This window comes from Crassostrea angulata, chromosome 6 (assembly GCF_025612915.1).
Source record: "Crassostrea angulata isolate pt1a10 chromosome 6, ASM2561291v2, whole genome shotgun sequence".
Taxonomy (NCBI): domain Eukaryota; kingdom Metazoa; phylum Mollusca; class Bivalvia; order Ostreida; family Ostreidae; genus Magallana; species Magallana angulata.
The window spans coordinates 9,483,448-9,501,064 of NC_069116.1; the positions used below are offsets into that span (position 1 = coordinate 9,483,448).

The window sequence follows — 17,617 nt, forward strand, 5'->3', positions numbered from 1 at the left end:
TCATGTTATATGAACTTTGTTCTGTTATTAATTTTTATAGAATTAAGCCTCCATCATTAATGTTGAAAGTTTTGCATACTAACTCCTGAATACACATGATATACACATGAAATACAACATTAAATTGTACCATTTTACAACAAAACCTAACGTGTTTCCATTATTAAAATTTGTATAATATTCTTCAAATGTCTTTGATTCTCACAAACAATAGCCAACTATGACCTAATACTTGGGACTATCTAGAAATCACTTAAATAAATAGGGAGAACACAATAAATCTTACGAATACACTTTCTAGATATTAATCTGTTTTTCAAAAACACTGACTGAAAACATGCAACTTTAGTTCACCTCGTTATTAATATTTTACCTGGATTTTCTGGAATTTTTCGGTCTATATAAAAAGTAACAATATCAAAGAAAATCAATAATTCTGTATTCAAAATTGTTCCACCGATTGCTCAATTTATTATCTGATGAACCAAGATCAATAAAGAATCCCACCAAACTTAAAGAGTTTATCGATAGTATTCAAATTTTGAAGAGAAGAAAAATCAAACAGCGGGTACCTTGCATTGCTGTGTTTGCGCCACCTGGTGAGCAGGTGCCCCTGTTGTCGGTAGTAGTTATACTCGGAACTCTCCGACCTGTCCTCTTCATCCCGGTAATGGAGCTCCTTCTGTCTGACAATGTCGCAGAACTTGGGACGATTGCCTCTACTTAGCTGAGGACGAACGATGGAACATAATTTGTCAAAAAAAAGTTTCAATACAGCTAAACATATACATGTAGGTATACAAAAAGAAAATAAAACACCCAGGGTTGATTATCTAAATATCAGGGGTTTCAAATCCTTCCTACGTTGTACAGTTCTAAAGTGATACTTACATAATTTGCTCTAGAATATGTCAGCAATTCTGTTCTCTAAAATAACAAAAATACAACATGATATTTAAACTAAAATATATCGATATTGAAAAATATCGGTCTATATTTTACATAAATATTGTGAGAAACGTATACATGTTTACAATAGTATATATGTCCCTGATATTGTTAGAATTTATAAATATGAATGTGAATAATTTTAGCCGAAGATTAATAAATCTCTTTTAAATATTATAGAAATGTATTGGAATATTCTTGTTTTTCAATCAGTACTTAACGAAATGGGTTTTCAATTTTTTTAAAACTCATTGAAAGCTATAAAACCCCTGAAGGAGTTTATCAAAGGTAAAAACTTGGACAATCAGCGCTGCAGCTACGCAACAACAGTGCCTCTTGAAAAAAATCCGCAGATCTATGGAGTATATCGCTGATTTATAGGACTTGATTACAGCCGTTATCAGATTCTGATTATACACGTGAATAATTCAACACAACAATAAGAGTCTTTAATGTTTCTTGACAATTCCGATGCATCTCTTTATCTACTGGAACTATCTCCACAGAAAACGTCGGGTTCACCACCCACGAAATCCTGAGCGTTAGAAGTTTTGGCAGACGACACGGGTCTTTTTGTTTACTGCGGAAGATTACAATTGACAGGCATCATAACGGTTTTATGAAATAAATAACGTATATTTAAAAAACTAATCTATTTGACAAGCACGTATATTTGTAAACATGCCATCGTTATTAATATTGCGTGAACTTCAGTGCAACGCCATATTTAGTTCTTTGTCAAAATTAGTAAACCTAATATAAGCTGTAGATCAGTAGCTATACACCAAGTTATGTAAAGTAATGGACTATCTTGATTGTTTAAATAGATAACTTAAGTAATATACATCTAGATATAAGTGATATACATGTACATCTAGATATAAGCGATATGCATCTTACTACCCGTAAAATATCGTTTAATTCGGTTCATGCCCCCCCCCCGCACCCCCGGTCAATTTTTTCTGATAAAAAAATCCCTGCATTCTGACTTTATGTATTAAATTAAAATCATTGTCCGTTTACATTTTGGAAAATAAAATATGTTAGAGGAATAATTCGTGGTTTTTTTTTGCCCAAATTTCTTACTGAATGATTAATTGCATCGTTGAAATTTTATCATAGCGAGATTATTTCATTCATACAACTGCATGTAGCAACAATGCCAAGATAATGGTATAAATTTGGTAGTTATGATTATGGTATTTTTCATACATTGTCTAAAGAGAGAATAAATCAAGTTTCTCGAAGTTTTCCTTAAAAAACAACCAGGGGGTTAACTGAAACTTAACTTTCTCCTTAACATTTTATTAAAATGTGACTTAAGAATTTTGAATAGCACTGCTGAAAATATTAACTGAGGTCCCCCAAGATGACCTACCGTGAGGGGCGATGATCGAGGGCGATGGTAATTGATATATCGCTGGGGTTGGTTCATTGAGGCAGGGTCATTGTGATAGTGCGATAGTCGGGACGCGTTCGATAACGCGGACACGGGCCTGGAGAAATTCTCGCAGGGAAGTTCATCACAAGCCGTCTGAGGCCTATCATATAACAGGTGCCCGTGCATATGGCTATAGCCATAACACCGGGAGTGGCGGTCAAAGTACCGGAAGTCGGGGTCCGGACTAGCCGGGTGCAGATTGATGTTCTGACTTTCCTTCGACTTGTTGTAGAGTTTACTGACGAGAGTGAAGCCTTTCCTCATCTCGTTATACTTCTTGGTACTGAGTCTGCTAGACCCCGCGCTTCCAACGCGAAGCGAGGAGGAGCTAGGGGGCCTCGGCGCCAGGGGTGAGGAGGATCGAGACACTGATATCGCTCTCTGTGAGTATGGGCTGACATACTCGGCCCTCGGGGGAGCGGTGCCTGGTCGCTGGATTCGGACATTAGTTCTGGTGTGGGTTGCACTTCTAATCCTCTTCTGACCCGCTGCTAACGGTTCTGGGGTGACAATTCTCAGTTCTGCGTATGTGTCCGTCTTCTCTTCCGGTAACAGAACAAAACTATCGGAATCACACGGGCGAATGTCGTCATCGTTTTTAGCGTCATCTGCGAACAGTTTGTGTTTATAACCATCCGCAACCCATGCCATCAATCGTTCATCATTACCAAACACCATAGTGATAGCAATGTAGGTCCACTCACAAAAAATCTAAAACCCTACAACCTCAAAACAAATCCGTGATACATCCGACAGAAAAAAGGCACAGGTGTTACAGAGAATGTTTTGACACGCATCTTGGAATTCATGACTTATAGGAATGGCAAAAGAACCTACAAACACACGAAATATCCACGCTGGTAATTACAATGCGAGTCGCAATCAATAAATCAGGACCAGTCACAAAGACATTGCCATTTAAAGGGAATATCTAATTATTCCACTCCAAGGTCTATCAAAATATATCCCACTGTATATATCTGTATATATCCACTAGGTTGGGCTATTGTTTAGACCTCTTTACGTCCTTTCGACACAACACAGCAATCCGGGGTGTGAGAAGAGAAACGAACCTCTTCAAATCTCCACAAGGAAATTGTCCGTGACTACGATGAATCAGTTTGGTCCAATTTGGCATTGCAAATTCGAGTAAATGATTCGCATTTCTTACCGCTATAATCTTTAAATATCAATAGGCTTTTAATATCCTTTCATAATCCCTTTCACCTCAGTGGTGATGTTTTTACATACAAATGCGGATCTACACATGTTTTCTCGGTTGATAAACTTTTTTGCCTAACACATGGCCTTAAGTTCTTTAATCCTAATCAATTACGGGCCATTGATACTTTTGACGTAATGAAAAAATAAAACACGCTTTCCTTGGTATAATTCCAGACGCATCTGTTTGGATAGGGGATTCAAAATGGTGTATCACATTGAACACTGTCCGCAAAGTGTATCGATTCTATTGTCCAAAGATTGAATGGCAGGAATAAAATTTGTCATTTATTGTTCAAGAGTTCTCAAATATACAGGGCGCTGTTTGTTGAGATAGTGAAATGATTATTGTTCACGTCGTAAAATATTCTACACGAACCACTGCAATATTGTTTGCTGTTCGTAATATCCTGTCATTTGGGCGGAGAGACTTTCCATATAGACGAGTCATGCATATACTCAATTTAATGCATTCCTTACATGGAATACTGCTCGGATCATCATTACACATTAATATGTGAACAGTCAGACATGGAGGGGTGGGTGTAAGGTCGTCATCACAACGCAACATCTATCCCGTCACTAAAAGTCATTTGGTTAAACTACACTTGTTCATATTTTGGTGCACATTCATTGCCTTTTATGGACAAATGTTAACAGGTACAATTTGTAAAATGTTGTACTATGGTTTTGTAATGTCCTTGACACTTGACATTGCATGTAACAATCTGAATTATCTATATAGAATTTACATCAGCTCACTGCAAGCGCTCTCCGTGTACGTGTACGCGCGGTTACTTTAAACTGTTGTTAAGTGAGCGCCATTTAATCTTAATTAGTACATGTAGTTCACATCTTGTAATACGCGTACTCGGGGACGCGCGAATACATATCCGAATGCAATCCATACCATTGCCAAGTGCACTATTTGTCAAAAGTCAAATAATACAATAATTGGCATGATTGTGTAAATTAGAAACAAAAGGTTATCATGGACTTGGTGTTCTGTATTCGCTTAAGTAGTTTTCACCTATATGGTTTCTTTACCCATAATACAACACTATGCGAAGGAGAACCGCACATTGCTCATCAATGTAAGGGCGCCGTTTATTTTATTTTGACATAACTAATTGACTCATTTGACCGCAGAGTTCTTGGTCCCGTGACCTTGGTACTACAAAGACCGCCACCAGTCAGAGGACATTTGTGATAGCGTCACAAGAGAGGGGGACCTTCCAGATAGGATCTGCAGCCCGCCAGACAACACAGCACTGGAGGCCTCCGGTTGCTAGGCAGGCACGTGTTTTATAGAACTCTGTTACTCAAGTATCGAGACCCTAAATACTATCTTGTTGGACTTGTCATTTAAATCACCACCCCTACCCTAAAACAATGTGTGGTAAATAAGGCTGGGGTGTATTGTTCTTTGTCACTCGTGATACCTATGTGTGGTATTTTGGAAATGGCGGTCAATGGCTGTGTAAAACACTATCAAACTTGAAATGATTCAAACTGTATGGTTGTTGTTTATCTATTGATAATCGAATTGAATTACAAGAAAAGAAAACTTTGGTATCTTGTACCTATATGTATATTGTGCAATATTGTCTTTGTTGTAATGCATGCTGTGCACCCCATACTGATAGACAGACAATACCTGATCGATTTGGAAGACTGCCAGAGAATGCGTACCAACTACAACCAAGTAGTAGTAATTTATTATGAATAGACTATTACATAATTAGAATTTGGTTTTGGATTTAAGAAAATAACATATTAAGAAATAATTCGAATCCTGACTGTAGCATTAATGTCATGTTGTACATACACCACAGTGTAACTTATACACACGTAGCAAAACGGGATGGATGGCACCCACTTCTTTTTTGGAAACTTAAACAATAAAATGCTTTCTTTGGTGATTCATGCGGAATATTCGGGTGGCGACATTGGAGAAAAAATACATAACCCGTGTTAGCGTTTAGCATGCACTTAAAAGAAAGAATTTTATTGTTTATATTTGCATCTTTCTGTTTACAAATTGATAAATTTATTGTAAAAAGTAAGTTATATTATATAAATTACTGTTAATGTATGTATCAGTACGTTAGCTTAAAGAAACAGCCAAATCGTGTCCTATGGGAATTTGAAACATAGGATTTAACCAATCGATGAATGGGGTGTGAAAATTTCAGTCCTGTCAGTTTCTATAGAGATATAAATTAACATAATAAGATTCCATAAGAAATAGAGGAAATTGTACTCAGTAGATATAAATATATATTTTTAAATTAACATATAGGAAAATGAATCATGAATGAACAGCATCCCTACACTTTTTGAGGCATTGTTCAAATTTACAGAAAAAACTGAGATATCCCCACCTTCCCCTCGTGGATAAAGATTTTGAAGTTTTGGTAAAAAAAAAAAAGTGCTCTCCCCTTTCTTTCCTTTGTTAAATTTGTTATCGATGCTACGTGGTGGTATAAAATTTATAATGTGTTTCTTATAGGAACATTTATTTCAGTTAGACGTTCTTCAGAAACTGATTCGGCCTCATGATTTTTGGATCGTTACAAACTAGGCCTATATAATGCTTTTAAGCACATATACTACATGTTTATTTATTTGCTTTCTAAGAGAAAAAGATCTGTTGCTATTAAATTTTTCCATTAAAAAACTTTCTTGCTCTTGTTGGCAATGTTAGGATATGCTTGCTCGAGTACCTTCCCTTTGACCAGCAAGCTTTCTTCACAATTGAACTGTCAACATAATTTAACCTTATCATTATAAATTACTGCACACCCCATTAACGCCACATTTTAGATTTTTGAGTGAATTTATTGCAATTTATGTTAAAGAAAGCATTGTACTTTATATGAGAACATTCACCTATAATCCGTTAAGTGCTATGAAAGTACATGAAAGCTATCGAAAAGTTTATAAGAATGACGCGAATAAAACAGGGTTTTGCGAATCCCTATATTTTTCACTGATCGTTAAACAACTTTGTAAATAAACGTAAATGTTGATGCCAACTTCATAATAAACGTAAAAATCCATGCAGAGAGTTTCCCCTCAAATATTGTATTGATGGATTTGTTTTGATGAACCTTGATTCCAAGTTTGATTGAGGACAACGGAACAAAGGATATTGAGAGAGAGGCAATGTTGTCGACTGAAGAACTAATATGCCCGCGTTTCATTCCTTTAACAAAAACATTTCAATCGTTATAGGTTAGGATTTGAAAGTATAAGGACCTATCGAAAATAATATCTAATTGAGATACAAAAGGACAATATCATGCCAAAAGAAAGTCGTTAAAAAATAGACCAAAAAACTCTACAAATGAAATGTAGCAACCCTTGAAAGGAGACAATGGTACAATATGTACGAGAGATTTTGATTGTAAATTGTCCGGTTGTATAATAAACTCAAAGATCAAACAAGACACTTGGCATTTTAAAATGGTAATAACATTTGCATTTCAGAATACTAAAATTTTCTAAAACATAAATCTTTGCAGTGAAATAACTGTTTTGCGTGGATAGGAACTCTGCATAGGGCGTGGTTAGGCGATCTCCGTCTCACTAGCAACTTCAGTTTTAAGCTTAATTCCAAATACATATACAGATTCCATTATCTGAGATATGAATTTATGTTGTTTGCTATCTACATAAGGGTTTCTATCGTAGAACCTGTAATTCTGTTGTTTATTTTCTAAGTTACTTCCTGGAAACAAGATATCCATTCATCTATAAAGACCATTGTAAATGAACATGGTCTCATATTAAAATTCATAAATTTTCTTGTTCCTTTCTTATGTGTTATTCTTCCTGTTTGGCGGACTTCAGCTTGTGGTCTGATTACTTTGTTGTACGGATAAGACTATTTGCAAAACATGATCAGTGACGTCGTGTACGTCATCATAAAACGCGCCGTTGTTTCATGATAAGATGGTGCTCTTTTTAATATCATGTTGTGGTTATTTTTATCATTAAATTGTGTTTTTTACTTAAATGTTGAGGTGTTTTTGAATGTGAAGGTGATGTTTTACACGAGAAGGTGCTTAAAGGTGCTTTTCACTATATGCTCTAGATATTTTACATGTATGTAAATATGGTCATTCGAATCATTTGCGGGAAGCGAAGTTAAATTTCACCGATAATGAAACTGTAAGTAGTCAGCAATTTTCATAGAGCTTGCAAATAAAGAGAGTATGCACATTGTTTGGTGAAAAATGTCAAACAGTATAAAGCGTATTTGCGGGGATCAAAAGTAGAGGCACAGAGGCCACATCGCTCACCTGAGCGATAATAGCAAACTGACATAACTCTCACCCAAACAACTTTAATAAATCAAATACGAAAATTGTTGTACAATATAGCAGAGTTCTTTTTATTTCTGTCCAACAAAATCCACCGAAAAGATTAAGATTTTAAATGACTTTCCTCTATATATTCTTATGTAAAAATTGTGTCATTGTGGTTCCATCTTACCTCTAGGAGTTTATGATTTGAACAAACTTGATACTATACTACCTGAGAATACTTCCACTGAGTTTTCAACTTTATGGCAAAATGTTTTATGAGAATTTTTCTTGAAGAATCCACTCTTAAACATTTCTATGTAAAAATTTGCCCCCCCCCCCCCAATTTTGACCCGTGGGTCATGATTTAAACAAACTTTAAATCTACAATGCCTGATGAAGCTTTTACATAAGTTCCAACTTAACCAAATAGTTTTTCAGAAGATGTCATTTTAAAATTATCTTTGCTCAACTGTGTATATTTTAATACTTTATTTGAACAAATTTGAATCCTCCTGGCTTCAGTAATGATTTATGTTAAGTTTAATTGAAATTACCTATTTGTTCTGGAGAAGAAGATAAAAATATGAAAAGTTTACGATGACGACAACGCCTACGACGACGATAGACAACGGACACATTCTGATCAGAAACTCATTTGAGCCAATAAAATGTACGGTAGCCCATTGGTGCGGTGCCAGGTCAGAAAAATAATTTATCTCGCCGCTGCCAGATAAGTTTCTGAAAAGCCAGAATAAAATGACCAAAAACAATATTGAATACTTCTATGCATACGAGACAGAGAGGATATCCTAACGTATCATGAATTTCAAGTTGCTATTTCGATGTTACGTTTACAATATTGCTTAATATTATTCACTTAAATGTCTTTCGTTTACGTAGATATCAAATAAACATATAATTCCTTGTTAATCAATATTGCACTCGACAAAATGCGAGTATGTCAAGTAAAATTACACGATACAGAGGAAATTTCAGCTAACATAAGTTCCGAATAACCATCTGCAAATAAAAATGGACTGGATAATTATGAGGCAGTACCTTCACACGAAAGAGCACCCTCATGTGTAAAGGCGCCTTCACATGAAATAGCCACATCATAATAAAAACAACAACAACAACAAACTAAATAAGGCTGTTGTGGTGTTCCATATTAATAGATGGATTCAAAGCTGTGGTTAATATCTCGCTCCTCACGTTTTGATTTCATTGCGTATATGATCATTAAAATTTAAATGATTATGATTTTATTTTTTTGATAATAACAGAAAGATTATTATTTCATAATTACACAACATTCATAAAGAAAATCCATCTAAGTTCAAGAAACAAACAAGTTTTCGGGGGAACTATTTTTTCGTGCGGAAAGTTTTTTAGACGAAAATGAAAACGAGCAATTTTATGAATTTTCAGTATATTTTTCTCTCTATTATACTTAATTCATTATTCATCAATCACAAGAGACAATAGATGTTTAGAATAATGCAAATATATTGAAAAAGTCTGAACTTTTTAAAGCAAAATTTTGCGAGAATTTTACCTTTGAAGCCATATATCAAAAATTTGACATCACTGACCCCCATATTTTATTGTGTCAAATTGATACTGAATATATATCTTGGCAAACTGGATTAATGTCATAAAATTTCTTTAGAATCATTTTAACAGGAGCTTGGACTTTGGGTAGTTGTGTCAAACAGCATTGTGACGTAGGCCTGTCTATTTCATTGTAGGCCACTCAGTCATGGCTCTTTGAAATCAACAAGATTTACCTGGCTTTTGAGCTAAGGGCAGTAAGGCTACGCAATCGGTGCATATTTCGCTCGAAACCAGCGTCATTTTAACTTGTTTTGACGCAAGAAATAGATAGTTACATCCTACTGAACGTCCAAGGACTTGTTAAAACGGTTCTATTTCTAATCAAATTGTAACTGTTTAAGAAATTGCCTATTTTTAGTGCAAAAAGGTCACAAAAAATTAATGCAGGTTCGTACAATTTTTGTCGTAATCCCTCCATTCAGTGTGACCATTGTGCATGATTAAAAACAATATTTAAAGAAATAAGTTTGCTTAATCAGAAATACTGACAACAAACCCTAATCAGGCTGAAATCGCATTCTAAGTGCAAAAGGGTCAAATTAAATTGGCCATTACTCAGAGGGATGAACACTGACCCCGACCCCCCCCCCCCCCCCCCCATTATCTTTGTATTTTTAAAGTATATTTTGTCTACAGATTTCAATGGTATACTTCTCAAGAAATTCTTGATACAAGAACATTGAGGAGTGGGATACCTTAATAGTGCTGGGCGACTGCGTGTTGCGAGTCAGTGTAATACAGATTAAAAGGTTGTGTTGAGTTACAGGACTTTTTTTAACGTACTGCGAGTTATTGAACCAGTCACCATATTCCAAAGTAATATAATGCACATCGATAGTTCAGTCAAAATCGTTTTGCACTAAATGATTCTCATTTACTGGAAAATGCCGTAAAACAAATTTTAAAATGTTTAAACCAACTGATTTGATTTGATTATATAAATTAAAATCTTTTTCCCTATATAAAAATTTGTGTATATAGATGATTAATGTCATACTCAGTATAGAGGCATTGCTCCACTGAACACAAATTGGTTCTTCATGCACTATATTATTTAATTTGTAGTAAAATATTTACTACCGGTTCCTTAATACGACAAAGTATAATTTTGGTAACAACTTCATAAATGAACCATTCCACACTCCAGACCACCTACAAATTCTCATCGACCTATAATTCCCTTCTATACCCCCCTTCCCCCCCCCCCCCCCCCCCCCAAAAAAAAATATGCTGAAGTCTCGTTTTATACTTGAAAACCGTAACCTTGTTAATTTTATAAAGAAACTGGATTGTTGGTTGTTGGTTTTTTTTTTTAATTTTGACATCGGTAATTCATCTCTAATTTTATCCTTGACCTTTTACATGGGCACGCTTTCCGATTAATTGACCAGACAGAGTTTTATCGACGTAACCTTGTGCCATCTAGGGGACAAGGGATTTGGGTAACGACAGGTAGCTTTCCATGAAATCAATTGTATAATCAATGGAAAGTCATTTATAATTAGACAAAATGTCCAGTTTTTATAATAAGGTATTGAAGGGGTTCCCTGGTTTTTTGCTAAATTGACCGTATTATTTAATAGCAGAGGATTAATATTAGATTACTTCCATTGGGTGTGATGTAAAAGTACTATCGACTTTACCAGGGGGTCCTCAAATACCCAAATCCTGGGTGAAAAAAGGATCATATTGGGATTTTATGAACAAAAAAAGAGGGAGGGGTTAAATTCGAAGTTGTATTACTGTTGTTTTGAACTTATCATAGGAATTTTTTTGGCTGAAACAATAAAACATTGATACTTGTATCAAAATAATTTTTTAAAAACCCATTTTTTTTTACTGCGTTCATTTAATCTTGGTTGTATAGTTAAAACAAGGAGGATACATGTATCGTGAAATGTTCTCGTTTATCGAATGAACTCAGCAGTATATATTAGGAATGTACGTGTATAATTATAGTTGAATTCACATTGTTCAGTTGTATGAGAAAAAATACATGGATCAATGTTTCAGATAAAACTGCCATCGACATCACAATCTGGTGACATTTGCAGACGTGCTGACGTAACTTCCGTTTGCACTGGTTATGTACAAAAAAAAGAACAGAACCGTTCTTTGTCTTCGACATAAAACGAAATTAGACGTCATTAAATTCCTGGTGATATCAATGACTCTGCATTGCTTCATTATCGATAAAATTCTCCCATTAACGCCGAGAATGTTTGTTATTTGATTCGATTTTGATAAGGTCGATCCAGAGACTTAACTTTCTTTTTTTATCCATTACTGTGTTGGACACGATGGTTAACAAACATTTACTCTAGATCTTGTAAACTGACCTCGGTTAAAAATATTTAGATTTCGAATTACTCTTTGATTTATGAGATTAGAATCTTAAAATACCGTTCATCATTTAAAAAAGTCTTAATTCTTCTGTTGTTTTAATTAAGAAACGATACTATACTACATGCTAAATCGTTATTTACTGATGCTATGCATTCAATAAAAGACTTTTTTTTTTTTAAAGATGAGTTAAACCATTTGAAGTTGTTAGACAACTGTAACAATATTGTGGACAAACCTATTGACACTGTGAATTTAGTACATACGTAGAGAAGAGTAACATCACTAGTGCTAAGACTACATATTTACATGCGATTTGTAGAGGCAGAAGCAATTTGTTGGTGTTGCAATGTGAACATATTTAGTAAATCTGTGTTAAGCATGACATTACCTTCTTTCCCCATTTAGAGTATAGCCATTGCAGGAACTGGTCAACTCCTCCAAAGTATCTCTGAATCCTCGTGTGTTCAGATGCAAATCCCTTGCAAATCTCGCAGTCTTGTTCGTGACACCTTTTCACATCAGTTTCGGTTAAAGTACATCTTTGATCTTCTACCTCCGCATTATCCTTTTGTTTTTTCCTGATTTTTGGTGGGTCCGGAATAACGTCTGCAAAAGAGTCCAAGTGCCCGCCATCATCCTCTGTTTCCGGTAGAGGACCAAACAAAGAATCTAACATGTTTATATTCTTTAGATTGTTGTTGTTCACATCTTCCAACTCGGAAGACTTTTCGATATCATCCAGTGACCGTGCAATTGTAGAACGACTGAGACTGAGTTCTGAAAAAGTAACACACCGCCTAAGAGAAGATCCAAAACCACTGTCCGTTTCACTTTGGAGACTCTTTCGACTTTTCATGGAAGACCTGGAGACGGATCTCGATGATTTGATTTCCTCTCGATCAAGTGGAACTGTGGATAAGTGAAAGGTGGATAGCTCATCATCGGCAACTACGTTGAAGGCGCGTTTACTTGCACGAATGTCATAATCGTTTCGAACATTGGCTTTTGGAAGTAACATGATAGGGGATTCGTCGATAGAAATAGCCCGGTGGGGATCTCGGCGGATTCTCTGCCCAAGTCTAGAAAGCTTAAGCTTGTCATCACGATTGACATTTGTCGCTTCCACTTTAGGAAACTGTAAAGAAGACGATGGCTGGCTTCGCTTTAGAAGAGCGAAGGAACTTTCACTTCTTCTGAAAGATGTCGGGGTCCCCCTCGGCGTGATGGTCACTGAGAAGACATCGTCACTGTATCTGGACAAGGAGGTCTCCGTCCGCCGTAAACAACTCTTGGGCTGTGTCATAATCATAACGGGACAGTCACTGAAAAACAGGAGCACGGATCTGTCCCCCAAAAAGTTTTCACCCTCTTATGACATTTTCTTGGCAGTATTTACCAAGAGATAACTAAGAAATGGTCTCTTCCCAAGACTATACGACAAAACTTTGACACTGGTATTTGACCGGATTATCTGTACAAATCCTGATAATCCAGCACATCCTTTAGATCATTATACAGATTAAAGGCTCCTACTTGCAGGAACCAATCGTATCACAAGCATTTCACCCTCTTTAAACGGTTGTCAGTAAATTACGAAATTCTCCACGACTGTCACTTGAAAATGAACACTTTTTCTTTTTTCTGTCTAAGTACTTGTCTGCGGCGCTGTTGGACATGGGCAAACAAGTGGTTTAATAATCCTCTATTTGTTTAAAATCCATCATTTATACCCAAATGAAAGATGATCTTTAAATCGATGAACAGCAAAGGAACAACTTCAATCTAGGAAAAAACAAGCAGATATATTTGTATAAATTCCAATGCGAATCGCTAGTGTCAGGAAACTTTTGAGTGGACGATGGGGTCAGAACAGAAATTCGGGTGCAAAAGCATATATCTACAGGTTCTATAGATACTAGTAGGATGTTTCCAACCATAAATAAACACCGGCGTTTATTATCCGTTCAAAGAGATGTAAGATATTGTGTAATCAACACCCATTCTTCAAAGATTTTAATTCTTATAAACCGCTGTGTGCCTTTAAAGTTGTAAAAGTAAATATTTCGTTGCACTTTCACTAAGATAAGAAAAATTACTTAAATGTTGATTTTCTCTTCACAAAGCGCTGATAAATGTTCCTAATAATAACACTAAAATAAGCTTGTTAAAACTAAAATGATTGAAGAATAATGCCTCATATATTTTAATTATGTTCAATTACATCTAAGTTGTCCTTTGATTAACGATATTGATGTTTTTCAAATTTTTTTTATCATTGAGAGCGATAAGTGGCACGTGAGCAATGCCGATAAAACGGTTTTTATGTCCATCAATATTCTGACAGTCCTGCTCCCTTTTCTTCAGCCTTGCATCCTATAATTTCTTATTGATCGTAATAAGCCATTTATTCAAAAACAGAATCAAATATCTATTCTCAAAAAGCCATATTGATTGTCTCAAGCTGATGGCCGCAACAGTCAGATTCTTCGTTGTTTGTTACAACAGTAAGGGTTAAATATTTACCATGTCCGAACTGTTCAAACGTCAGGGGGAAAATCCAACAAATTACAGACCTAAAGTGCTTACAAACAACAATATCACTCCATGAAAACAAACAGTTTTAAATATTTTGAAGACGGCCTGTCTTTCATGCGCTAAAGAAAACAATTTTACGTTTATTTTGATTGTCTAATATCAGTACACAATGCAAGATCAATGAAAACTATATTAGAAGTTAATGGCATTGATTAATAAATGCATGCTACCTCTATGTTAAAACATCAAACAATTAGGCGTATTTTTGCAAATATGATGTTAAAAATAAACCTACATTTTCCTTGTTTTGGGACAATCTGAAAATTCCGTCCAATTAATTCAATGACCATTCCGAGTGAAGGGAAGCGCACCGCAGCTCGTCACATAAACACTAGACAGAAAAAGTAAGTTGTCTGTATAGGGTACACAACATGTAACAGAAAAAAACTCCTTGTGGTATTTTAAGAAACCCTTTTCCCCGTGTTATATCAAAACATATTAGCACGTAGTTTTTTAGTAACATTAGTTGTTTTCAACTCGTGTTTTCGAGCCCTTTTAGTAATTCCACTTAAACAGTGAGATGACTTGTACGGAGTGAGATGTCATTTTAAGATTCCAGCCATGCTTTAGACTTTAAATCTTTTGTTTCCCGGAGAGATTGTTTCCTCGAGCAAATATTATTCCTTTTCGCGACTGATTTCACAGATATATATCTTATACAAAAAGAATCCCGAAAGAGTCATCAAATGAAACAAACTGCAGAATACTTGTAGGTCGTTAATTTGTTTGTTTTAATGCTCTGTGCGAACTCGGTCGATATAATGCCTTAAATGGGTTTCTTTAGAAACATGTCAGAACAATGAAGATTATAAACAATTTCTAGTTACTTTTGCTCTTTTTAAATCACCAAAATGCATCAGAAATTCACAATAGATCTCTAATTGAACGCCTCTACAGAAGGTTTTGACAATGGCGCCAAGGTTGGGGGTAAAAATGATCTGATTGAAACATTGCAAAATTAAAGGACGTTAATGTGAAATGGAGCTGTGACTTCTTTGAGGGGAGACATTTTCCCAGGTGGAAACATTTAATATATTTTGTAAAACTTTAATATCATTTAAATCTTCGATATATACTAAACAAATATATATATATATATATATATATATATATATATATATATATATATATATATATATATATATATATATATATATATATATATATATATATATATGTGTGTGTAACTGATGTTAGGGACTTTGAAGTTTTACTCATTTAAAAATATGGGTATTTTCTATTCAGTTTGATCATAGGGTTGTTCAATATTAGGTGGGTTCGGGTGATTTACGACCTCCTAACACTCCTGCAGGGATTTCGTATAGCAAGAAAGTTGGCCCTTAATACCCTTCTTGCAATAACAAAAAACTTTAAAAGAATTGGTAAATACCAGACTCGATAAGTCTTACTGAAATTGTGTAAAAACTAAAATAAGACAGCGAAATAAAAGAAAATGAAAAATACGAGTCGTAATTTTAACAGCAGTGCGCGGGTGTAACCGAGAAATAGGTTCAGTTTAATGCATCTAAAATTCAAAGTAAAAAGTCAATCATAGTGTTTACTTTTAGAACTCAAATGGTACCTCAACTATATTTTAAATAACCCGTTTGTTGGCTGACACCATGATATCCAGCCATTTGGGGCATTTTTAACATTAAAATTAACAGACTTTGTTGACTTTATAAAAATGACACCAACTCCAACACAACAGGTCAAGAAGTTAATTAGTTGTAGAAATCCCAGGTGCTCCTTTATATAATCCCCACCTATGTATGTAAATATTCTCCTCACAAAACGAGCGGGCTTGAATCAATATTTGCATCAATTTCAAATCTGTAATCCAGTTCTTTACAATTCATAAAAAAGAATCTGATTTGATAAAACACCATAAAGGCATAACATTTTTCCCAACGTGTAAAAAGAAGGGAAAGTAACAATATTTGAGAGGTAGGAATAACGCATGCACAATGTACCTTTATAGTCACTGAGTGCACGGAATAAAAAGCCTTTGACGAAAGGATCCTTCTTGAGCTACCCTCGAGGGATGATGGCAAAAGTATGAATATGTAATTAAAGATGAAAAACACGATCCGTTACCTCAAACTCCCCCCCCCCTCCCACCACCTCAAACCTTGTAGATTATAGGCAAGTCGTGATTAGAGACTGATTTGTTCTGGCTTTTGACAAATTATATCTACAAAGTAAATGATTTTAAAATTTACATCATTTTTCACTCACCAAAAAAATCAATACAAAGTTACTTTCAATCATATTTGTGTCCCTCTCCTATTTGATAAAAAATAAGCATAGGTAATTAATCCTAAACAAGCGCTTCGAATTTTCCACTCAGTCGTTAAAATTCTGCACTCCTATTTTCATCTTCGCTAGCCAAGAGTTTACGATCCACTCTACTCCTTTACACCTGGGTGGATCTTTAGAGAGAAGGGTTGATCGTAAACTCTTGGATGCCATATTTTATATAATCATACCTAATTTATGTTAAAAAAAAGTTGTAGTTTTTTATTTACTGAGCAGTATAGGTTGCAAAAAGAATACTAATTTCATTAAATAAAAACAATAAAATTTTCCTGTTTAAGTCAGACAAAAACAAGACTACTAAAAACGACAAAAAAGATTCCATTCCCCCCCCCCCCCCCCCCCCACACACACACACTCCGAAATATACACCCAACCCCAAATCCCCTATCTTTTGGTAAAAATAATGTATAGCTTTTTACTTGGTTGTAAAAGTAAGCAGACTTCGCTGTATGAGAATTGATTCTATTGCGTCTATTATTTGAATCAACGAAAATACCAAATTAGAGAAAACTTTCAAGAAAAGGATAGTTTACGACAAGTAACATATGCTTACCTTTAAACACGCAAAACCAAACGTTAGAAGTTATTTTCCTGAATTCAAAAATATCTCTACTTAAAATCATCGCACAATTAGACTTCAAACTTTTAAGCTTTCATTTTCGTACGTAATGACACTTAAGATATTGGGGGTAGATAAAATGTAACAACTACAAAGAGGTACTGATCTTTAGTATGATATAATTGTCTTACAACACTTGAACTTCTCCGTGGATCGTGTAAGAACAAATCACAATGTCTTTAATTACATATTGACAAA

At 35.0% G+C, this 17,617-nt stretch overlaps 1 protein-coding gene across 37 annotated transcripts in view; it reads right to left on the reverse strand.

The window, feature by feature from the left end:
• The window catches only part of LOC128187705 (protein piccolo-like), a 34,723-nt gene extending 17,259 nt beyond the window's left edge, over window positions 1–17,464 (reverse strand). For 4 of the 37 annotated variants that reach the window (XM_052858171.1, XM_052858153.1, XM_052858156.1 and 1 more), the window contains exons 1-5: window positions 14,717–15,347; window positions 12,275–13,668; window positions 892–927; window positions 573–727; window positions 374–397 (exon numbers count right to left, since the gene is read on the reverse strand). In XM_052858171.1, the coding sequence (XP_052714131.1) occupies window positions 374–397; window positions 573–727; window positions 892–927; window positions 12,275–13,195 (1,136 nt within the window). In that variant the 5' untranslated portion in view covers window positions 13,196–13,668; window positions 14,717–15,347. Of the gene's footprint in view, window positions 1–373; window positions 398–572; window positions 728–891; window positions 928–2,326; window positions 3,997–12,274; window positions 13,669–14,716; window positions 15,364–17,353 lie in introns of those variants that run through there. The other 33 variants (XM_052858165.1, XM_052858160.1, XM_052858182.1 and 30 more) reach the window with 17 other exon arrangements.
• Between the last annotated feature and the right edge of the window lie 153 nt (window positions 17,465–17,617).